The 23,843-nt window shown below is 40.2% G+C and overlaps 1 protein-coding gene across 1 annotated transcript in view; it reads left to right on the top strand.

Moving 5' to 3' along the window:
• Window positions 1-903: 903 nt before the first annotated feature.
• MBTPS2 (membrane bound transcription factor peptidase, site 2) overlaps window positions 904-23,843 on the top strand; it is a 28,018-nt gene continuing 5,078 nt past the window's right edge. Inside the window, exons 1-10 of the mRNA XM_042459966.1 lie at window positions 904-1,065; window positions 5,391-5,539; window positions 6,171-6,309; window positions 7,248-7,351; window positions 9,787-9,914; window positions 15,322-15,440; window positions 16,815-16,995; window positions 17,715-17,809; window positions 21,702-21,897; window positions 23,696-23,771. Of these exons, the coding sequence (XP_042315900.1) occupies window positions 991-1,065; window positions 5,391-5,539; window positions 6,171-6,309; window positions 7,248-7,351; window positions 9,787-9,914; window positions 15,322-15,440; window positions 16,815-16,995; window positions 17,715-17,809; window positions 21,702-21,897; window positions 23,696-23,771 (1,262 nt within the window). The 5' untranslated portion in view covers window positions 904-990. The remainder of the gene's footprint in view (window positions 1,066-5,390; window positions 5,540-6,170; window positions 6,310-7,247; window positions 7,352-9,786; window positions 9,915-15,321; window positions 15,441-16,814; window positions 16,996-17,714; window positions 17,810-21,701; window positions 21,898-23,695; window positions 23,772-23,843) is intronic.

Genomic DNA, 23,843 nt, shown 5'->3' with positions numbered 1-23,843 from the left:
CACGTTTGAGCTGTATCTTCCGGATCGCCGTAAGGTTGCGCCAATCAGTGCAAAGTTTGCATTACATCGCCTTTATTCTTATCCAATCTCTTGCCAGCTGTAGATGGAGGTGAGAGAAAGACGCGATCCTATTGGCTCCTCTTTTTTGATTGACACGGCCATGTTACCCCGAAGAGAAGTGAGCTCAAAAAAGCGGCCAACACCTCCGGCCTCTTCACCATCTACTTAGCTTTAATTGCCTTGGTTCAGTGCTAGGGAATCCTGGGAATTGTAGTTTTATGAGACATTTAGCCTTGTCTGTCAGAAAGAGCTCTAGGGCCACAAAACACTACAATTCCCAGGATTCCCTAGCACTGAGTCAGGGCAGTGAATTCGATCTCAGACTGGATTATTTCTGCACGGTGTTTTAGACCTTAGTCAGTCCCTACTGGTATTAACTACCTGCATCCACACTGGGCAAATAAAGCGGTTTGACACCGCTTTAAGTGAAATGGCTGGATGCTGTGGAATTCTGGGAATAGTAGTTTTGTGAGACATTCAGCCTTCTCTGTCAGAAAGAGCTCTGGAGCCACAAAACACTACAGTTCCCAGGATTGCCTAGCACTGAGCCAGGGCAGTTAAAGCGGTGTCAAGCTGGATTATTTCTGCAGTGTGGATGCAGCAGAAATCCAAGACTTTTCTTCATGTGAGCTTGTTGTCGGGGGGCTAAAAAGAAGTGTGAACACCGACATAAGGTGAAAGAAACATCTCCTGTTAGGTATTATTTTTATTATCAAGTTTAGTTGTTTCTTCGGAAGCAAATCCGAGCGCACTTCCGCTGCGAACAGGAACCGGAAGTCTCCATCGGAACACCGGGTGCTCCAGGGGCGCCCTATGCCTTCCTGGTGTAACACTCAGAAGCGTCCCCTCCAAGGAAACGGGGGCAGTGGTCTATAGTTCCGCTGTGTTTGTGTTCCGGGGCTGCCAAGCGAAACCTCTTCGGGCGGGAAGATGATTCCGATGCCGGTGGTGGTTTGCGTGCTGGGGGGCTGGTGCGCGGTGTACCTGGCCGACACGGCGCTCAAGGTGAGCAGGGGGTGGTCTCCTCTCCGAAACAGGGGTCTTGGCTTGGCTCCTTGTATTAGAAAATGGAGGGGCAGGGAAGGAGAGAGAGAGAGAGAAACAGAGACAGGCCCCTCTTTCTCTCTCTCTCTTTGTCCAGGAGCCCTGGGCTCCAAATGGCCGAAAGTGCTGGGGCTGGAAAGGACTAGCCTTGGTCAGCGTTAGAGGGAAGCTTCATGGTGGGGGGGCTTGGGTCTGCTTTCTTAGGCTGCATCCACACTGGAGAAATAACCCGGTTTGGCATCACTTTAACTCTTTTCTGGCTCAAGGCTATGGAATTCTGGGAGTTGGAGTTTGTTGTGGGGCTCAGAGCGGAGCTATGGAATCCTGGGATATGTAGTTTTTCAAGGTCTTCAGCATTCTCTGAGTGCTGGTGTCCCACAAACCTACAAATCCCAGGACTCTGTAGGATGGAGCCATGGCAGTTGAAGTGGTGTCACTATTTTGTTTTGCAGTGCAGATGCGCCCTAATTGGAAAAGGCAGAGAGCATGGAGTGGGAAGGCAGGCAAAGAAGAGGAGATGGAGGACATAGGACAGTGAGGGTTTCTGTTGTGGAGCTTTCGTCAGGAAAGGGAGTAATAATGCTATTTTGTTGCCCTTAAATTGGGCTACTAATGCCACTTCATCTTGGAAACTAAGCAGTATCAGCCCTCTTAGTACTTGGATGAGAGACCACCAATGAATACCAGGTTGATGTAGGCCTGTGATTCGTAAAGGGGGCAGTGGATCCAGGGAGTTGATGATGAGGAAAAAGGGGCATCGGGGACCTTTAGTCAACATTTGCATGCAAAAAAGACGAGGGGATCCTGGAGGAGATGAGGAGTTAGAGCACATTAGAGCGGCAAGTGGTACCAATAAGGACCCATTACATTTGGGACCCTGCTTAAGCTTTGGGACTTTTGCCAGGACTTGGAGTGCACTGCTGTTCCTGCTTCCTTTCGTCAAATAGGTTGAGAGTAGAGTAGCAGAAGAAACAATATTTGGGAGTTAGGGGACAAGTTGAAGCTGTTTGAAGAAAGCATGTCTCTGGGCAGGCGAAATCTTGGAAAGAGTCCATCCCTTCACTTAGATTGAGAGACCTTCCTTGTTGAGGAGAAAAGTGGGAAGCCAGCTGCGCCCCTCTCTGCCACAGTGAAGAAGATCTGAGAGTCTTTCCTCGCCAGGGAGAAGCTTCTCCCTTTCCATCCAGTCACTTTGGGAGCAGCAACCGAACAGCTGATCAAACAGCAACCAAGCCATGCCAGCCTTTGCTGTAAGGCTTCTCAGCTACTGCTCGGCAAGCTGCATGGTTGCTGTTTCCAAGGTGACCAGCTGCCTGGTCAGTGCTTGACTGGAGCTGCTTGGATGCTACTTCCTTTACCTGGTCACCCTGGGAGCAGCAACCAAGTGGCTGGCCAGCTGGCCTTCCTTCTGTTGGGCACTTGCCACTGCAATATTCACACATGAGAAGCTGAGGAGTCGGAGATGGCAGTGGTGAGCTGGGTGTAGCTAGGTAAATGCTGCTGGTTATTACACCTAATATCAAGAAGTAGACATTGGGGCACACTAGGGTTGTCACCCAAGAAGAAAGCGGCCCCAAAAAGTGTGGAGACCAGTCTTGTAGTCTTTATTTCAGATGAAGTAATTGTCAAAACCCATTCTGAGCAAACCTTCTGAAACCTTCATGGGAGACGTTTTGTGGTCTTTACGGCTTCAGTAATAAATTGTGCTCCCCCCCAAAATTGAAAGTTCCCAGGAGATTTTAGGGAGTAGAGGATTTAACAACAGAATGTATCTGCAAATTGTTAGAAAAGCTTGAGTTTAATGGTTTTGTTCTTGTAATCTGGAGTTGAAGTCCTCATGGTTTAGTCATGGCACATGGCCATGAACAGATGCACTTGTTCTGCTTCCTGTGGACATTGTCTGATTTAAAAGACAGCACACCTACCTGATTTTATTCTTACATTATTATTTGTCTAGTTTAGATTTGGAGTTTGTGTTAGGATGAGTTATTATTTTATGTGAGAATGACATTTTTCAGGGCAGCACTTTGTTGGAGTAATCACTTATCTGTTGCTGTTACTGTACTTACACAGTTATAGGACTGTTGTGTTCTTTCAAGTCATTTCTGACCTATGGTGACCCTAAGGCAAACTTATTATGGAGGGTTTTTTTTACAGTTTGCCTGAGTTAAGGAAGTTTATCACACAGGCCCTGAAATGGGCCCGTTGCGTTCCAAAACGGGGGCGCGCACGGGCGCACACGGAACAGGATGGGGCTAGGAATGCATCTTACTGCACAGGGGAATGTTGCTGCTGCCGCCAGGCATTCCAATCACGTCCTACATCCGTTCCAGAGGACGCGATTGGAATGCCCAGCAGCAGCGGCAGCATTCCCTTATGCAGTAAGATGCATTCCTAGCCCCATCCCATTCCATGTGCGCCCGTGCCGCCCCTGTTTTGGAATGCAACAGGTCCGTTTCAGGGCCTGTGTGATAAACTTCTATCTCTGAGGCTGACAGAATGTGACTTGCCTAAGGTCACCCAGTAGGTTTCCATGGCTGAGCAGGGACTCACACTCTGGTCTCGAAAGTCATAGTCTGATGCTCTAACCACTATGTCACTTTGGCTCCACAATAGGGCTGTACTGTACTGACATTAGCTCCAAAAGATGGTGAATAGATTGGCTTTCCCCCCTCAGTTTCTTTTTGTTTCCTTCAATTTTGTGCTATAATAAAACAATTTTGTGGCTTCACAGTGATGAGTTTCTTGTGTACATCTAGTGGTAACATGCCAACTGGGTTTATTTTAATTCCGGGTTGTATAGCTACAAAATGGGACAAATCAAATGGTGGGACTGAATTCGCTGGGTACTGTTTGTTTGGGTGTGGGGCCTTTGCCTTTCCAGATGCTTTGGACCACAGATCTCACAGTTATTTATCATTGATGATAGTGAGTGGGACTTTTTGCAAATTGAAGTCCAGAATATCTGGTAAGCCAAAGGTTTCCCAAACTTAAGGTGTAGCTGCATTTTTGTGAAGTGTACAGATCAAATCGCTGCTGTGCATGTTAGTGTCTGAGCATATAGGTGCATATACATAAACTATTTTCCATGTCTTAAGAAATGGTCACAGTTTTAGTCACATAAAAAACTAAAGGAAATATGTTGTTTTTAAAAACACATATCTGCTGTCCACTCTTAGATAGCAGTACAGTAGTTGCTTTTGTTTTTCTCTTCAGGAGAAGGCAGGAGCAATATTAGAAAGGGGTGGCAGGTGGAAGCCACCTTTACTGTGTCAAGCACAGTCTAGGATCATGCTTAACAAAGGGAACAATCACTAGTTGTTTCAGTACTGATCAACTGGGCCATGGGTGAACCAGCTAGTGATGGTTCCCATTGTTAAGCCTACAATTACTCTGTCCATGGTTGAACTAGCGTGGTATAGTGGTTTGACTGTTGGGCTAAGATCCTAAGAGACCAGGGTTCAAATTCCTGCTTAGCTTTGCACACCCTTCAGGTGACGCTGTGCATGTTGCACTCTCTCAACCTTAAGAGGAAGGCAATGGCAAACCCTTTTGTAAATGTGGCTAAGAAAGCCCTGTTATAGGTCTGTCTTAGGGTCACCATAAGATGAAAATGATTTAAAGACACACAACAGCAAGAACAACTGCTCCTGGTTATCTCCACCTCAGTTGAGTGCAGGGTGTGGATTGTGGCTGCTGAATGCTTTGGGGTTAAGTTCTTTGTATGGTGGCATTTACATCCAACAGTCTAAGACATGTTCTTCAGGAATGATTAAGATAAATTTGCGGAACGTGAGGCTACCGATGGTTCCTCTCAATATCATTTACTAGAGAACGTGAGTTGGAGGGTTCCTAGGGGCATCTGGTTGACTCTCTTGAACAGAATGCTAGACAATAGAGGTTTTTGGTCTGATATAGTGTGACTGTTCTTATAACTTGTGAAATGCAAAATGAAGAGCAGAGGTGTAAACAAAACTAAAAACAGAAGTGATGAACTACCAAGAGACATGAGCTGTATGCAGAAATAATGCTGTTTGACACCACTTTAATTACCATGGCTCAGTGCTGTTGAATTCTGGGATTTGTTGTTGTGGCACCCAAACTCTCTGACAGAGAAGGCTAAATATCTCACACAAAAAAAAATGCTTTGCATCATTTCAGTTAAAGCATTGTCAAACTGGATTATTTCTGCAGTGCAGATGCAGACATGTTTGTACAATCATAGTCCTAGCCTGAAATCTCCTAAAATTCCACCTTTGTTATACTGTGTTTCCTTTCTTTTCTAGTCATCTCCCTCTCTGAAGGCATCTTACGAGGATTGGCTCACATCCTATGGTCTGACTGTCTCTCCATTTCATATGCGATGGCAGACATCTCTTTTCAACCGCCTGTTTTACAGCTGGGGAAGATGGAAGCCCAGATTTCTTTACCTATGGTATTGTTTCAGAACTATATTTCAGGCATGTGTGGGACAATTACTGGAAATTCTTCTATATCCTGCTAGTCGAAGGAATTACCTTCAGAGACAGATTGCTTACATGTTCTGTTGCTAAATAGAATACCCTTTTGTTTTAATTTTGAATAGCTTTTTCTTTGACTTAAACTACAGTGAATGCATTTTCTTGGTGTGGAAGGCTTGTGTGACAAAGAAGTTCCCCTGGTATATGGTGAACTTCCTGGTTGAGGCCCCATATAGACAGGCCAAAATAAAGCTGCTTCGAGTCACTTTGGAGGTAGGCTGTTTAAACGATGCATGCGACCTAAGAGTCCTAAGGACTGGAGTGCAGCTTTGGTGCAGCTTCTGGACTCTTACGATACATGCATCATTTAAACATCATACCTCCAAAGTGACCCACAGCAGCTTTATTTTGGCCTGTCTGTATGGGGCCTATGTTTGCCAAATTGATTTTGGAACAGATGTTGACTTCTGATACTGGGGATAGTAGCAAGGCTTCGGTTTTGACAAGGTGTCTTCATGGGTTTTGGTGCTTCCCAACAAAGAATAGTCAAAATGTAGCAGTCCTCAGCTGATAATGTGCTATAACAGTATTATACATTTGTTTCAGGTTTAACATGGGAATGGTTTTTGGCATAGCTGCTATGTTTGGTTCTGTTATCCTTCTGGGAAAGACACTGCTGCAGACTCTCTCGCAGATGCTGACTGAGTCTCCTACAGGTCAGAATGATCAGATGCTGCAGGTCGTGGTGAGTTTTATATTTCTTTATTTCCAGGTCAAACAATAGAATTCTTACTCTCTCTCCCACATATTTGAAGTCGTATATTAATATTTTACTGAAAGAATTTCTAGACTAGTTTTCTCAAGGTGGTGTAAAGTAAGAAAAACATAGTTTAAGCAAACATAGAAATAAAAATAGTAATCTGGGGGAAAATGGGGAGAGGTTGTTGCTGTCTAAAAATCCAACAAAGCTGTAAAATATAGCACCTCTGGTGGGAGATTTTTCTATTGATGTAAAGTCCTTCCTTATACTTTTTAAGTGAACAAATTATCCTTTTCAAATAATTGGAAGTACAATCAGTTCAAACATCTCTGGAAATGACTGTGTTCTGCAGCATTGCCATGACATCCTGTTGTCTAAGTGCTGTGAAATGGTCATTTGTATTAATTGCATCTGCTAGTTTAGGTAGAGTCTCCCTTATTTGGAATTCCAAAATCTAAAATGTTCCAAAACCCAAAACTTTTTTCATGGGTTGCTGAGATAGTGATACCGTTGCTTTCTGATGATTGGTTCAATCTACACAAACTTTGTTTCATGCACAAAAAATATTCTGTAACATAACCTTCAGGCTATGTATATAAGGTGTATATGAAACAAAATGAATTTTGTATTTAGACTTGGATCCCATGTTCAAGATATCTTATTATGTACAAAAACCCAAAGAGAAAATCAGAAATCTCTGAACATTTCTGGTCCCAAATCTTTCAGATAAGGGAAAACTCAGCCTGCACACACGTGATGTATATACGTTGTTGGCTTGGGGTATTCTAGAAACAGTAGTCCAAAAAGTAACTTTTCCAAGCCTTGATTAAGTGTATTGTCCTTTGTGAAGTGGTTTCAACAGGTTCCAGGAGGCCCTGTCTTTGCCACCCTTGCTACCCTATGCCTTGTGTCTTTGGAAACAGGTGCCTGGTGTAAATCTTCCCATCAGCCAGCTGTCCTATTTCTTCACAGCCATCCTGATCAGTGGTGTCATACATGAAGTTGGCCATGGGGTGGCAGCTATCCGGTAATGAAATCCATTTTTTTCCACAAAACATTTCATGGTCACCTCTAATTAACCAGCATAGCATATAAATAGCATAGAGGGAGGGTTGTGGTTTTTTTTAATGACTTATAGCAAATAACTAAGGTGACAGAGAATCGACATTTTAATCATTTACTTGTATCATTTTCTACTTTTGAATTCTAAGTGACTTGATATTTCTGGCTTCTGGATCAAGCTGTCTCTTCTCAAATATTAGCATACTGAGCTCCCTATAGTCTCTTTCTCAGTGTATAAATGCAGCTCTGTCCTTCCTTTTTTCCACTGCAATTCTGTGTTTACTGTGTATGTATTGTCAGAGAATTGAGTAGAAGTCTTTTAGAGCCAGCATGATTATAGTGGTTTGAGTGTTGGATTATGACTCTGAAGACCAGGGTTCGATTCCCAGCTTGGCCATGAAACCCACTTGGTGACTTTGGGCAAGTCACATGCTCTCAGCCTCAGAGAATGGCAATGGCAGACCTCCTCTGAACAAATCTTGCCAAGAAAACTTGAGTCGCTAAGTCTGAACATGACATGAAGGCACACAACAACAACAACTACAATCTGTTCCAAAGACTCAGTGAATGAGCTTGTGAGAGAGTGAATGAGAACATGAGCAAGGTCAAGGAGGTGCCGCTTCATCTCTGTTTCGATCAAGTTTTGAAAGCTACAGAGGAATTTATAACATCATGTTTTTCCTGTGTCCCTGAAGCACTTGTAGAAACCTGCAAGAATATCCTCGGTGCAGTTACTGTCAGTTGTACTGGAAGGTCCTGAAACTTCACTGTGGTCTTTTTTTCACTTTCTTTTTCTTTGGTCAGTTGGCAAAGTGGAAAGTTGGTAAATATTGTATCTGTTCTGGGAGTTGGGCAGGGGAGGGGATAGAGCTTTAAAGAGCAGCTTCAGATGATTCCTGTTAACTGTCTATACATGATATTTGTGATAGGTGAGGCAGTATTTCTGCTCTGACAAAAGACAGGTCTGATTCAATGATCTTCTTCTGATGGCCTCTGTCAACCTGACATTGATCACATTCATTGTCTTTTTGTATCATTTGTCTCTTTTGACCATATCTTTTAAGTTTCAAGCGCCCACAGCTTCTCCAGAGCATGGAAATAATTAGTTAGCCCTCCGTTTCCACAGATTCTGCATCCACAGAATCAACCAACCATGGCTTGAATTTTTTTAAAAAAAAAATCCAAAATGCAGACATTGATTTCACCATATTATATAAGGGACACCATTTTACTATGCCATTGGATTTAATGGAACTTGAGCATCCATGGATTTTGGTATCCGTGGGAAGTTCTGGAACCAAACCCCAAATGCCAAGAGTCCACTGTAGTTAAAATTCAGTTCAATATGCTTAATTGGTTCATTTTTAAAAAAAAATGAGTTGTGACTTTAGAAAGTGTTACTTTAACCATTAAATACCAGTGATTTTGGTTTTGAGTGATGACTGCCACATCTCCTTATTTTAATTCATTACTGGTCAGTTTTTAGTAAGTTCATGTAATATTATTTTAATTGTGCAATGTAACTTTACTTAATAAATTACTGAATATATTAATATAACAAAAGCTTAAGTTAATTTTCTTTATATATTAATAATAATATGTAAGCTAAAACACTGCATTTTTCAAATGAAAAGAGAAAAAAGAGGTACAGCCTCATGGCCTGTAACAAAATCCAAAAGTGGAGTTGGGTAATGCCTTCTTTAGACTACTAAAATATCATTAAGAAGGCGAGTTTTCAAGTTTCCAAAAGTATGCACACTTTCTATGGCTTCTTTCATCTTCCTGACACCTTTTTTACTTTCCTGTAGCTGGTGTGGGTTGGCATAGAGATAGAATGATGAACCAGGAAGTACCTGGTTTGAACCTCATCTCTGCCATAGACAAGTCACTGTCTCTCAGCTTCCCATTCCCCACATCTGAAATGTGGAAGATTGAAATGTTGACTGTGCTACAGGGCTGTTATAAGGATTGCAACTACGCAGTGCATGCAAATTGCTTTGTGCTTTTTAAATAAACTGTGTTGATTATATTTGTTCTTTTTGATGGTTTGTGTTTAACTGCTTTTAATTTTATTGATAATTTAATTATATTAACTTTTGTATGGTATAAATTCTAGCCGTATTTGTATTAACCTTTATTGAGTCTTGGGTTTTAGACTGGGAGAAAGTGGGGGGGGGAGAGGAGGAGGATAACGATACAGTAAAGTTCTATTCAAGCTATGTATCTTTCCTTATCTCATCCTGCAGTGGATTTGTTCTTAGTGTAGCTATTGTTTCTGTTTATGTTGGTATAGTAATATGCCATGTACAAATCAAATTGCTTCCTCTTTCATTCAAGTTTCTTTTTAGTTTTTGAGAAATGTATGCTGCTTTTGCAAATACAACCTTTCTTTTCTTTTAGGGAGCAAGTTCGGTTTAATGGCTTTGGAATTTTTATATTTATTGTTTATCCTGGGGCATTTGTTGATCTCTTCACCACTCATTTGCAACTAATTTCTCCAATCCAGCAGTTAAGAATATTTTGTGCAGGTAAGTCAGCTCATGTGGTTATGTTGCAACTTAATTTGTTTTACTTGTTCTTTTGAACACGTGAGTATTGAAGATGGAATCTGATAATGCAAGGACTAGTTGACATAAAAAGCAGGTCTCTACACTATTGTTGCTGTATTTGTAAAATAGGAGTAGGAATGTTCTATGTGATCATGCCAAACAGCCCTTTGGATGTTCTGTGTGATCATGCCAGACAGCCCTGGCCATTACAAACTTCCCCATTTCTGTTGCTAAGATATAAAATGACCTGTATAATGTTTTAGCGGTTTTGAAACTCTTTGATGAAGAGAACCTTGAGTGGAGAAGGCATTATAATGCAACTATGGCTGGTTACCTGTTTGGCAATTTTGAAACTGTAAACTGGATTTAAGATTTTGTAACTGCTGGGAATTCAGATTTATGGTGGTGAGTGACTGAATGTGACCCCAAAAACCTACCTTTGCAGCCTGGCAACAGCCCAATTGAAAGGATTAGAAAGTGCTGATTGGGGCACTAGCATATTATTTCTACAGCACTTTCCCAGTAATGGAACACATTGAGACAAGCAGTTTTAGCAGGACCCTGAGGGGTCTCTTAAACTGTCTGTTCTTGTTGTACTCTACATGTGAGAGAATGCTGTAGATGTCATCCCCCAAGAGCCCCAGTCTGCACTGCCTTCAAAACACTTTGGTTGGGGTGCTGCCAGGTTGTAAAGGTAGATTTTGGGATCACATTTCAATTGTTCATAACTGTAAACATGTATCCCAGCAGTTATGAGCACCATCCTTGTACAGTAAATTCTGCTAAAATGTGATAGTTATGCTCCTAAAAAAAGTTGCGTTGTAGTAATTTTGACTCCAAAAATAACATAATTTATGCAAAAAAATAGGGTTAGATATGTCAGCGCAACTACTGGGCTCCAACAACCACTGTCAGCAACTCAAACGAGTCCTGGGGTTAAATCAGACCCTTGTAGCAGAGCTGGCAAATTTCCAGAAGCCGAAGCGTGGCTCCAAAGTCCAAGTTGGGATGACAGCAACTGGGATGTCTTCCAGGAACTGCAGCAATGCAGGAACCTCCGGGGACACACAGCAAACCGATGCTGTAGCTTCTTCTGATAAACCACCAGAGAAACTAAGTCCTCAAAGTGCTCTTTATTCACAGTGCTATAATACAAAACTAGATCTCTAAAACTCCAAACCATACGAATCCAACTCCTTCTACAAACCCACACCACACCCTTGCAGCCCCTGGGCTTATATAGTCTCCAGACCATGTGGTCTCTCAAACCCAGTGAGTTCAGGTGTGTAACCATGTCATGTGTCTCCTGTGCAATCTAGACACATGGTTTCATCATCCATGGCTACGTGCACTTGGGCATTGAAGTGTCTTTGAGTCAATGAGCTTCAGCTGTGCTGATCAACCTTGCCAATCTGCTGAATGCTCATGGCCAAACACACACACATCAAGCATTTCCCTGTGTGCTGTGTTTTAACCCTTCAAATCCCTGACAAGATACAGATCTCAAAAAAACATTATTCATATCAATAGCATCACTGGGAGGTGCGGGAAGGTGCAGACTGCAACAGGTGACACCCAAGGAGGGGATGACACTCCAGAAAGGGGGGACACCCAGTTGCCCCCCAACCTACCCCCCAGCGCACTCCTTGGGCCTGTGCACACACTGCTTGCACTTGCATAGGTGCTCCAGGAGATGTGTGGGTGCTCCAGGGGCTGCGCAGGTGCTCCTTGGGCCTGCGTGGGTGCCCTTCATGGCTGCACAGGTGCCTCCTGGACACCATTTTGGTCTGCATGGGTGACATTATGGCCCACTCAAGCAGTACTCCTTCCTGCATGGGTGCTCTACAGGCTGCGTGGGCGCTTCTTGGGCCTGTGTGGGTGCTTCTAGGGGCCACATGGACACTGTTTCAGCCCCTGCGGGTGCTCCTTTGAGCAGCACGGTCCTCCTCATCATCACTTTGGTGAAATTATCATCACTTTGGTGGGGAGAAACATGGAACAGACCTAGATGTGCTCCCAAACCCACAGATCTCTCTGTTGCACTGTACCTCTTTCCCTGCATTCTTTGAAGCTGATTTTTAATCTTATATATAAATATTATTCTATTTTAACAACTTTTGTAGATTAGAGTTGGTAATTGAAGCTTCCAAGTTGTGTGGCTGGTAAACTGTGCCTAGCGTGCTGCCAATTTCTCTGCATCTTAACACTGTGAGGACAATAATACCACTGATGGATTCTCGGGGGGGGGGCAGAGTGAGGTAATTATTGTGCAGTGCAATCTGTTTTGCTAATTGAGACAGGCCATTAAAACCAAAATTGTGTGTTCAGATGGCTTCAAATGGAAAATGAAATAGTTTAGTCACCCATTTAATTTGTGCCCTTGTTGTGAATATTTTACTTATGGAGGATTAGTGTTCTGGCTGAATTTATATGCCAATTTTGTTTTAAGCCAAATGTCATTTAGAACACTTTTAAGGAGAGAAAATTTCTGTGTTATTGTTAGAGCAAGTTAGTAATGGAAATGTAGACAAATCCTTAGCTACAGTTTTAAGCAGCTTAGTATGTTGACATTCTTCATGGCAACTCTAATGCCAGGGATATCCCAAGACATTAGTGATGATAGATAAATATTGTTTTAGCAAAAATCTGTTAACTATAGCCTGGGCCTGATGGGGCAGAAGAAGCAGCTTCCTGCTGCTTTGGTGGTGTGATGTTCAAACTACACACACATCCAACGTGGCCTGAAGCCGCTCTGACACTGTGGTCTGGTCCTTTGGACCAGAGCAAAAAGGAGCTGGGTAGTTGGCTCCTGGTAATGCGGGTTGGGGCCAGCGGCCACGGCCACACGGCTGTGTGGTGGAACGGTCCTGACCTGGTTTTGGCTGGAGTGTACTTGAACCACTGCTTCCTATGTTTAATTACTCTTCACTCCTGCAATAACTTGTGTGTAGAAATATTACATGAGATTTATTCATTTATTTACAAAGCAGGTAAAACATTCTATGAAAAAAAAGTATTGAGTTCTTGTAGTTCTGAGACTGTGTGTTTACACATAATAACAAGTCAAAAATCTGTAGAAATCTGATTTATTAGGGATAAGCCAGGACATTGGTGCTCATTGCCTGATTACTCACATTCTAAGTGCAGCTGAATGAACCATAGACTCCTTGGCCAAAGGTAGTTTACCATGATATCCTAATCTGGCAAAACAGAGAAATAAATCTAAAATGAACAAATACTACAGAATTGTGGCTTGTCATGTGTGAATATGGTCTCTGTGTTTACTTTGCACAACATGAAGCTAAGGCAAAAAACTGGAGTCTTGGACATCTTATTTTTGCAGAATTCTGAAAAATTATACTTGCAAGAAGAAAGTACTAAGCAAGCCTACACCTGTGTAGAGCACTGCTCCTTATAATTTGAGGTTTTGATACAGCAGTTAAGCATATTTGGGAGCTAGCCTCATTAAAAAATTAATAAGTGCTAATAATGTTTAGCAATGTATAACAGTGTTTAGAACAGCATTTTCTATGATATAAAACATTCTCACATTAACTACCTTGTAAGGCAAATTAGTATTATTGTATTTCATTTTCCAGATGAAAATAAATGATAATGGTGTGGCTGAGGTAAGATAGGAGCTACAGGCTGGCTCTCCCTTATCCAGAATTCCAAAATCCAAAAGATTCTAAAATCCAAAATTGTCTGCATGATGCATGGCTGAGATAGTGACACCTTTGCTTTCTGATGCTTCAGTGTACACAAGCTTTGTTTCAGACACAAAAAGTATTTAAAATATTGTGGATAAAATGGCCTTCTGGATATGTGTATAAGGTGTATATGAAATATAAATGAATGAATTTCATGTTTAGATTTGGATCCCATCTCCAAGTATTATGTATATCCAAATATTCCAAAATATGAAAAACTCCAGAATCCAAAACACTTTTTGTAGATTCAACCTGTACTAACTTTCTACATCAAACCCTTGGTTACTGTCTGTTCAAAGGACTTCGTTTCTAAATAAATCTGGATAAGATTTTATAACCTATGAAGTTTTCAATGAGCCATTGATTTATTTTCTATGGAGGAATACAAAATTGAAGTAAAGAGTCTTTATTGTTAAGCCTCACTGTTCATTCTGTTTTGAAAACTATATGCTGCTGACATGTGAATCGTATTATCCCTCTTTAATGGTAACTGAGATACGTCTGTTTGGGAGTCATTCAAACATTAGCCCTGGCATTCAGAATACTTAATCACTTTTGTGGACCAAACCTATTGTAATAATAGCCAACCCAGTAGTCAGGGTTGGCTTTCATTCATTCTTGGACATCATCTTGTAGGAGATCAACGCACTAGAGTCTTATAGAGCTGCTATTCCACTTTTACTGCTCTGGCTGCCTCCTGTTGCATTCTGGGGTTTGTAGTTCAGTGGGGCCTACAAGCTCTGGCTGAAAATTCTAAATGCCCCTCCCTAAACTGCAAATCCCAGAATGCCACAGGAGGCAGCCAGAATAGTTGAAGTGGAATAGCAGCACTATAAGAGTTTAGTGCAGTAATCTCCATGATGTCAGGCAGTGGTGTCATTAGTGTTGGTGTCATCCAGTGCATGTGCCTGAGCTGCCGGGGGGGGGGGGCATACATGCTCATTTTACCTTCTTTCTCTGGTTCCTTGGCCACTTGGGCAGGCCAACCAAGGCAACTTGGAAGGTTGGAGGGGTCCATGCCACTCACCCCATCTTCCCCAGTGCCTTGGTTGGCTCAGTTAAGCAAGCCAAGGCAATTGGAAAGGAAGGGTGAGCATGTACACACACATGCCTTCTTCCTTGTTGCCCTGGCTTGCTCAGCCCAGTATGCCAGGGCAGCGGGGAAGGACGGCAGAATGTACGCTCATCTCTCCTCTGCTGCCTTGGCTGTCTTGAGAGCCACAGCAGCACAGAAGAAGTAGCAGGTCCCAGCAGCAGCACAGCACGCGCACACACCCCAGCGACAGGAGAAACCAGGCAGGTGTCACCCCTCCTCTGAGGTGTCACTTGCTGTGGTCCACACACCCTACAGCCCTCCCAACTAATGCCACTGGTGTTGAGTGTTAATTAATTAATTAATTAATTACATGCATTTATTTCCAGACTTCCTCTTGGGATGGGATATTAATATTATATGTATGTACCTGGGAGAATTCCCTTTTATAGCCCTAATTATGGTTTATGGGTTAATCTTTGACTCCTTAATTTTAAATTAAGTCCTAAAGCTGAAAATACCTGGATTTCTTCTTTTACTTAATAACCTGCCACTTTAATAATTTGAGACCACTTGTAATATGTTCACTTTAGTCTAGTGGTCCTTGCAAATACTGTTAATGTTTTGTTTGTCTGTTTTTCAGGAGTTTGGCATAACTTTGTGCTTGGAGTTGCAGGCCTTGTGGTTCTCTTCTTACTGCCAGCTATACTTTTTCCATTGTATTACACTAGTGCTGGGGCGCTTGTCACTGAAATAACAGAGGTAATGGTCATGAATAACTAACTTTTTTGAGAAGTGTAATAACTAACTGTTTGGGAAGTATATGACCTCCCATGTGAAACAGCCAATTTTGCAGTAATTATACCATAAAAGTCAAACTGTCCTGCTTGTCATACTACGTAATGTATGTTATCACAGCGTCTGCCTGGATGTAATTCTAAGTATAGCCCTAATTATGGTTCAAAACAATATAAAATTAAGGTTTTGAAGATTAAATTTATAATTAAGTCCTAAAGGAAAGCCTATATGCTTTTTCCTTCTGAACAGTTTTGTCACTACACTAAAATTAGATCAATCAAAATGTATCCTGTTTAATTTTCTGGATCTGCTGAATAATAGATCAGAAGTCAAAATATCCTCATATAATTAGAGGAAAAAGCCAGAAAAAGAAATTTCCTAACATAATTAAATAACTTCCATTCCAGTGTAGTTATTGTCACCAGTAGATTCAGAACTGGCTGTAAAATGTTTTATTATTGGCACAATATTTTATAAACCCTGCCTATCCTGCTCTACAGGACAAGTGGGACATTGTATAGGTGTATTTCCTGGGGCCTTGGAGATTATTAGGTCTCAGATTGATATGTTATCATAACAGAAGCATTTAAATATGAAGTGCCTCATCTTCTGCATGTGATTACCTATTCTTTCAATACTGCATGCTAGCAGCAAGTTTATGAAATCCAAGTGCTTATTGTCTACAGTCAGCCCTCCTTATAGCCCACGCAGAAGGCAAGCCCCATAGGAAGTAATGGGGCGTGTACTTGCGCCACGCGCCCTGTGCGCTGCTGCAAGCATGCGTCCCATTATTTCCTATGGTGCTTGAGCATACGCTCTTTTCCCCATATGTGGTGGGGGGGGGGTCTGGAATGGATCCCTCGTGTATGGGGAGCTTATGAAGTAATAACTTTTTTAGTGGATTGTAAGCATGCCTCTCTATACTGTCTCACATCTGTTTTATATGCATACTGGTGATGTTACTTAACAGTCTTTTCATATCACCATTTTCATATGCCCTGCTCAACTATGGTTTAGTAAGTTGTGAAGAAGCAGGAAGGAGCTGCAGCAAGCCTCATGATCATGGGTAGTCAACCATAGCTAATGTTAATTATGGTTTCTTGACCCAAATCACATGACAGATTATGATTATTCAAATGTGAACATTTTCTGAACTTTCATGGCTATGTGCATAGAGAAGGGAGTGCATACACCTGAAGCTCACAGCAACTCATTCCTGTTTGTCTGTGCCATGTTGTTGAACTATAGTTTAGTGTATTCTGTTAATTTGGAAGAATCTCAGTCACTCTTCATGACAAGGTGAATGGGAATTTCTCAGCTAATATTTTCTTGTTTTAGGATTCTCCTGCTAATGGGCCCAGAGGCCTTTTTGTTGGTGATCTTGTCACTGGTCTGCAAGACTGCCCAGTTAATAGTGTGGAGGACTGGAATTCCTGCCTGGGAAAGATCTCTCTGAAGCCACAGGCAGGCTATTGCATAAAGACATCAGTACTACAACAGCTGAGTTACCCATCTAGAGGTATAGTTATTTCTACATTTTAGATTGTAAAGATTACATTTATTTATGTTTTACATGACTGACCAAAATTAATTTTTACTTTTTTTAAAAAAAAACTTGTCAAATAAATTAATGATGAAGAAACACCATAATAAAATAGACATTCCTTCTGTGAAATAATGGAAAATCTCTTTTCTAAATGACAGCTGATGTTCTGCATGTGTGAATTGTTAAAAATAAACAAAGTACTCTGCCAGCCCCATCATGCAGTTTTCATCAGCTGATCTATCACTCACCTGAAACAGCAGTGAAAAATCTCCACTTTGTGAATGATCTTGTAAACCTCATCTCAACACCGGGTAAAATAGCATCCCAAAACCAGGTGCCAATAAAGGGTTAAGCTGTTCTATTTTAAAAGGGTTTATTGGAACCTAGTGTATATTCCAATTCTAAAATGGATTTCAGGATGCGTGTTACTCAAGCTAACTGATATTCAAATTAAACTATATGTACCTCTATGTCAAAACACATTTACAAAAATATACAGGAGAGATGATTTTGCCGTGTAATGACAACTAACCTTCTGGTTGTATTAAGCTGTCACAGAAAACTCTGTCCTTTTTGTGTGAGGCAGAGTAGTAGTGGTGGTTGTGAGTTTCTTATTTTTTTTACTTCTGGAATGACAAATTCAGAAAACACTCATCTCTGAGAATTTAATCTTAAATTTAATTTTTCCTCAGGTTTTAGAAGACTTGATGGTACTATTGAATGTTGCAGCAACAACAGCCTCACAGATGTCTGCTTTTCATACATTAATAATCTGAACAATCACCAGGTAAATTGTTGATATCAGTAGTCAAAGGTTTTTTAATTCTTTTTCTTTTTTGAATTTTTAGAAAAAATTACATTCGAAAGGAATCTCAGATACATGTAATAATGTTCCAGTATAATAAAAGCAGGAAAATAAAAAACATAAAAGGAGGGAAAATAACAACATTAGTCATAGGTTTCTATAAAAGCTGGCCAAATGTCCAAATATAAGTTCATTTGTAAATTTCTTCTGTATATTATTCTTTCAAATCTTACAGGTGTTGTTAGCTTTCCTATGCATTGGAAATTATCATTCAAGTTACAAAGTATCAATCTTTTATCAGTTGAAAGGGTGCAAAAATCCACTTCTATTAGCCATTTGTTAATTTCCAAGAAAGAGGTTAAAATTCAAAAGAAGATTCATATCCCTGATTATCAAGGAACTTTCCAAATTTACTGTTGTGATTACTTCCTCCTCGACTGTAGCTACTGTGGGACAACTCCAAAACATAAGCATTAAAGAAGGATTCATAGAATTACGTCTCCCAACAATTTGCTGGATATATTGTGGCAACCCATATCTAAAAGAGCCATTTCTGCTGTATAAGACATAGTCAGAAATCTATATGCATACTAGTTATAGATGTTATAGCTGATGGCCATTGAATGATCATAACTGGAGATTACAGTTCTCTGTTCCATTCTTGCTATAAACCTCTCCATGTTATATTTATTTATAAATAACAGAAATTTATATGCAAAAATGGTTGGTTTATATGCATAAATACTTGGTTGGCCTCAAGTAATGTCTCTAATGTTAAGGGAAACTCGGAGACACTTAAAGGTGCAGGGCTAAATTTGGATTGTTAACAAATGTTTCAGTTATAGATATTTCCAATTATCTGATAAAGGTAATTTAAACTGCTCTTGTTAAATTGAAAAAATGCTAAAACTCATCAGAAATACCAGGTATCTGATTTAAAGTAGCAATCCCATTATTGGCCCAAACCTTTCCAAAAATGCTCCCATACCAACTTAAACATCTGGATTCTTCCATAAGGTCAATTTGGCATGAGTGTATGGGTCAAATTGCATTGATGAGAATAATAGCCAGAGTTAAAGAGCACAACTAGGCATGTTTAGCTTATGTTATAATTATTTTTTAAAATTAAATATTGGTTTCTGGTTTTAAAAACAATCTGTACACTCTAGAAATTGAGGTGGAGGGAATAGATGAATTTATTTCTGGATAAAGACAGAGAACAAATTTTCTGAGAAGAATGCTTTTAGTCAGGAAATGTCTCACAGCCAGTGCACCCACCATCTCACTCATTTTATTTCCTTCAACTGAGCATCCCCACATTACACAGCATAATTTGTATGTTCCAATTTGTACAGTATCTTCTTAAGCCATCTCACTAATTAAAAAGTAGGTAAATAAAGGGAAGCTGGATCTAGGTATGAAATCATTCAGTTTCTAGGGCTTTATATTTTAGGATTACTTAAAGCAGTTGATTTTTTTTTTAAATGAAAGGTATGGTGGGTAAGGCATAAGGAAGGGAGGGAGAGTTAAAGGAGAGGATGAGAAGGGAGCACGATGCCAGTAGCAGCCCCAGTCATGCAAATGGAATAAGTGCAGTGTTACTTGCTACAAAACCGGTATTTTGCCATTGAATTTTGACTAGCACTATTGCAGCATGAAAAGGGCTGGTGTGATAATCTCCTTAGATAACTAAAGCATTTACCTGAAAAAACAATGCTACTACAATGACTTTCTGTGACTTTCTGTCATTGTATGTTGAGCATAGTGTTATTGCATGCCTTTGTGACAGGCCCTCTCAGGTCTACCTCTCTTGATATCTTGGCTGTGCCCTTAGTAAATTTGGTACACTCTAATTTCAATTTTGCAAGGGAAATATATAGTTTTGTGATGTTCACACCATTGTGGGCTGGTCATATTCCAAACAATATATAAAAGGCAACGTCCACTATATTTGATAAAAGTGTGAGTGAGAGAGAAAGAGAGAGAACGGTAACCATTTTTGTTCCATTTATTGATAAATGACTCAGAGAGGATTCTTTTAGGGGCTGGCATACAAATCTTGTTAATATAGACACAATTAATATATATTGCTGGAAATGCATGTCAAGAATACCTGGCCACAAGTCTCCACACAACATTAGTCTTAGAATTGTCTTGTGTGAGATTTCTATATTTCACTGCCATTTCTTTTGGTGCTTAGCTAAAAGAAAAAGAAAACAAACAATATCACAATTTGAGAGCAAGGAACACTGGAGGAAATTTTGATTTGTTTTCTTCTGTGTGGCAGGTGCTACTGTGGAGAAAAAGTTATGATTTATATATAGTTCATCTGGAGTAATTAAAGGGTAGTGTTCATGACTTGAACCATGAACAATTATCTGGTCTACATTTTGAGCTCCCCTGTCACTCATACATATTATATAGCTATACATATTTCTTCATCTATCCCCCCATCTGTCTCTCTCTCTCTTAGCATCATAAACACATAATCTGTCAGAATGGTAATAAAGGCAGAATTTTATTCTGTAACAGTAGTTTTGGATGACATACAGAGCACCTTCTACTGACAGTAGCTTATTGTTTGTCGTTTGTAACATACATATATGGTACAAAGCAGTATGACAGAGCGTTGGAATTTGAGGCAAAATTATTCTAAAAGAACATTCTAAGAGTACAGTTGATACAAAATGAGCAGTGGAAATTGGAAGTGAGTTCACAATTGGAAACAAGTTTGTGATTTTAAAAAAACGGGGTTTTAAAGGTGTTTTGTAAATATGTGTGGCACTATTTGCACTGATAACATTTGGACTGATGTTAAGGAAGTGAGTCATTTATTATAAAAGTAGTCAACAAAATAACTGTGTTTGTTTTCCCATGAAATGGACCAAATAGATTCAAGGCAAAGCATCTAATAGGTAACTTATTGATCTGGGATGAGGGGTGACTTCTTCTGATAAACACATTTTTAACAATGCCTCCTCATTCTTAAAGAATTAAAAATAAGCTGCTGCCAGTCAGGATGAGACTATAGGTACACCCCTAGTTTGTCCAGCTGTTTGGGAAGTGTCTGAGTCCTATAGCCAAGGACCTCTGCTTTCAGTCCAGCAATAGTAAATGATAAAAAAACCACTTTGGATTTTCTGTGTCCAAAGTACAAAAACACTGAACTTCAAATGTTCTGAAAAGTCTCTATAAACTGAAGCAGTGGTTCTGCAACTGTGTTCTTTCATGTGGGAAAGGTTAGTGAGAACTCCATAAGTATAGCCAGATGTCTGCATATTTAAAAAAAAACGAGAGGGAAGAAATGGCCGGCAACAGTTGTACAAAGAGATTTGAAATTAAATTGGTAAAGTCAATTTAATTTAGATAGCTGTGTCTTGGCTACCTGAGTGCTACTCCAGTGCATGTAGAGAATTCATTCTAGAGAAGATGGCTTTAGAGAAAATATCTTGGCCTCCAATTAGTTGCTGTTAGGATGAAATGAGAAGAGGAAGCAAACTCTTGCTTGGATAGGAATCTGAGTTTTGTGAAAGCTGAACTCCCTTTTGCAGAAACTAAAGATACCTCCTGAAATACCATGTCACAATATATTGAGGAACATGCCTCCTGAAACACTGTAAAATCCATGCCCCATCATGGTTGGCCATGATCAGACAGGCTGTCAGTAGAGGGAACTCTTGATGTAGCTATAACTGTCAGTATTGGGAACTATATTTGTAAGGTACCAGGTTGGGGCAGTTGGGCATAGAGCAATTGTTTAAATATGGGCTATTGGATCTACATAGAAGTTACACTTTCTGAAGATGTGTGTAGCAATAGTATGTTTTGAATGTTCATAGTTTAACTTAATATTTATAATAAAATTTGTGTGCAGTACGCTTGCTTGCCAGCACGGAAAGCTATCGAAGCCAGTCAACTTTGCCGAACAAATGCAGATTGCCGGAAGGATTTTGTTCCAAGTGTGTGTGTGACACCTTCTTTGGAAAATCAAACCAGATTCATTTGGGTGAAACATCCTCCTCAGGTTGATATGTTGTTTGTTGGGCACCCACTGCATCTTCAATATACAGGTGGGTACACCTTAAGTTACATTTAACAAAATTTAAACATGTAAGCAGCTAATGGAATGATGTGTTGACCAGTTTGTAATTAGCTTTCCCCTAATGTAAGCTTTTTGTTCTGAAGGAAATATCACCTCTAGAGTTGCCAGAATCCTTATTGGCAGGGAGGAACATGTGAACCTTCAATTATTATTAGACTGCAACTCCCCTTTGACCATACTTACTAGGACTGTTGGAATTTGTAGTTCAATACCTTTAACGTGGAGAGTGTCACATTCCCCACTCTGCCTTACTGGAAGGAAAGGACTCTTTAGCCTTCTCCTTGCAGTAGAAAAAATGAAGAGGTGAAATATGGCACAAGAGATTTTCACTTACCTTTCTAGCTCAGATACACATGTATACAATTATGAACGAAATGCCCATTCTGCTTGGATAGGTAACTGGGTACATGTTTCTCAAAACAACAACAACTTAATATGTCAAAACTTGGAGTGAACTGGAAGCACTGAGTCTAAGTGCTTCTTAGTCTGCTGTTTTTAAGCTGTAAAGAGACAGGGCATGCCTTTCATGCTTCATGGGACCATTTTTATATTCATTTGAGTATGTGTACACCATTGGCTCTATGCAAGAGCAGGAAAATTCTGGGGAAACTGCATAGCTGTGGTATCTTTCTTCTATCATCTAAATGCTGATAGTGTTCAGAAAATGGGACTGATCATGAGTCCTGTTCAGGTATTACTTTCCATGGTTTCTTCAAGACAGGAGTGCAAGAGTACCTGGTCCTGCTGCCTCCATTGTCATTTTCCTTTTGGCATGTCTGAAGAGGATACATTTCTGGTCACATGAAGAATTTTCATGTGACACCCCCCCCCCCCCAATCTAGAGTGCCTAGATGTTTCCCTGTTTCTGCATGAAACAGAGTTAACACCTAAACAGGGTGTTTAAACCCCAATGTTTGCCTCAAAAAGAGAGCTCTGTGTTAAAAAATACTATTCTTAACTAGGCACCCTTTAACAACATTTTAAAAATAAAAATTAATTGTAAGCTTCTTTTACTGTGTATCTTTCCACTTAAAACAAGTGGAAAGGAGCACAGAGATTATTTTGTACATACTCGGGAATATGAAATATAGCTGTTTCTTTTCATATTTTCACTTTCTTAGAATTTAATTGCACCATAGACATTCCTGCCTTATTAGAAAGGTAACACTCTGGCACCATGTAACTCAGGAGAGTTAACACAATGAGCAGTAGGGAATGCAATTCATTTCCTGTTTGTTAATGCCTTTTCTATTGTCATGCTTGGATCTGTGTTTCTTCAGATAGGAATAATTGCTTATATAGTCTATGCACAGATACTACATATGCTCAACTGTTAAGTAACCACAAGCATATCATGTTTTCCAGCCAAATGTTCTCTAAAAATGCTCAGCATTATAACTGCTGCTTAACCAATGCAGAGAGATGTTTTAATAGTAATTAATTCTTGGCCAATTGTATAGGGAAACAGAACAGAAGTAATACAAGTGGCCCTCCATATCAATGGATTCAAGCATCCACAGTGTGAAAATATTCAGAAAATATATATCTTCCAAAAAGCAAGCCTTGATTTTGCCATTTTATATAAGAGTCACCATTTTACTACGCCATTTTATTTAATGGGACTTGAGCATACATGGATTTTTGTATCCATGGGGGTCCTGGAACAAACCAAAGGCCCATTGTATTTGTCACAAGCACATTATAAAAAATGAGATGTATTGAACTTACACTCACACAACCTTGTAAAAAATTTTTTTTTATTTCAGTGAGCCTCAGCAGTTTTGTACCTCGACACAACTTTCTCAGTATGGACTTTCCTGTGGTTCTGGAAACGTTTTGCAAGTATCCTTTGATATTTGTGGGAGCTTTTAGAGAAATGACAGTGAGAGAATTGATAATCCATTGGAGGTTCTT

The sequence above is a fragment of the Sceloporus undulatus genome, chromosome 3 (assembly GCF_019175285.1).
Source record: "Sceloporus undulatus isolate JIND9_A2432 ecotype Alabama chromosome 3, SceUnd_v1.1, whole genome shotgun sequence".
NCBI classification, from domain to species: domain Eukaryota; kingdom Metazoa; phylum Chordata; class Lepidosauria; order Squamata; family Phrynosomatidae; genus Sceloporus; species Sceloporus undulatus.
Note: the sequence above shows the minus strand (reverse complement) of the source record. Positions and strands in the feature narration are given on the sequence as shown.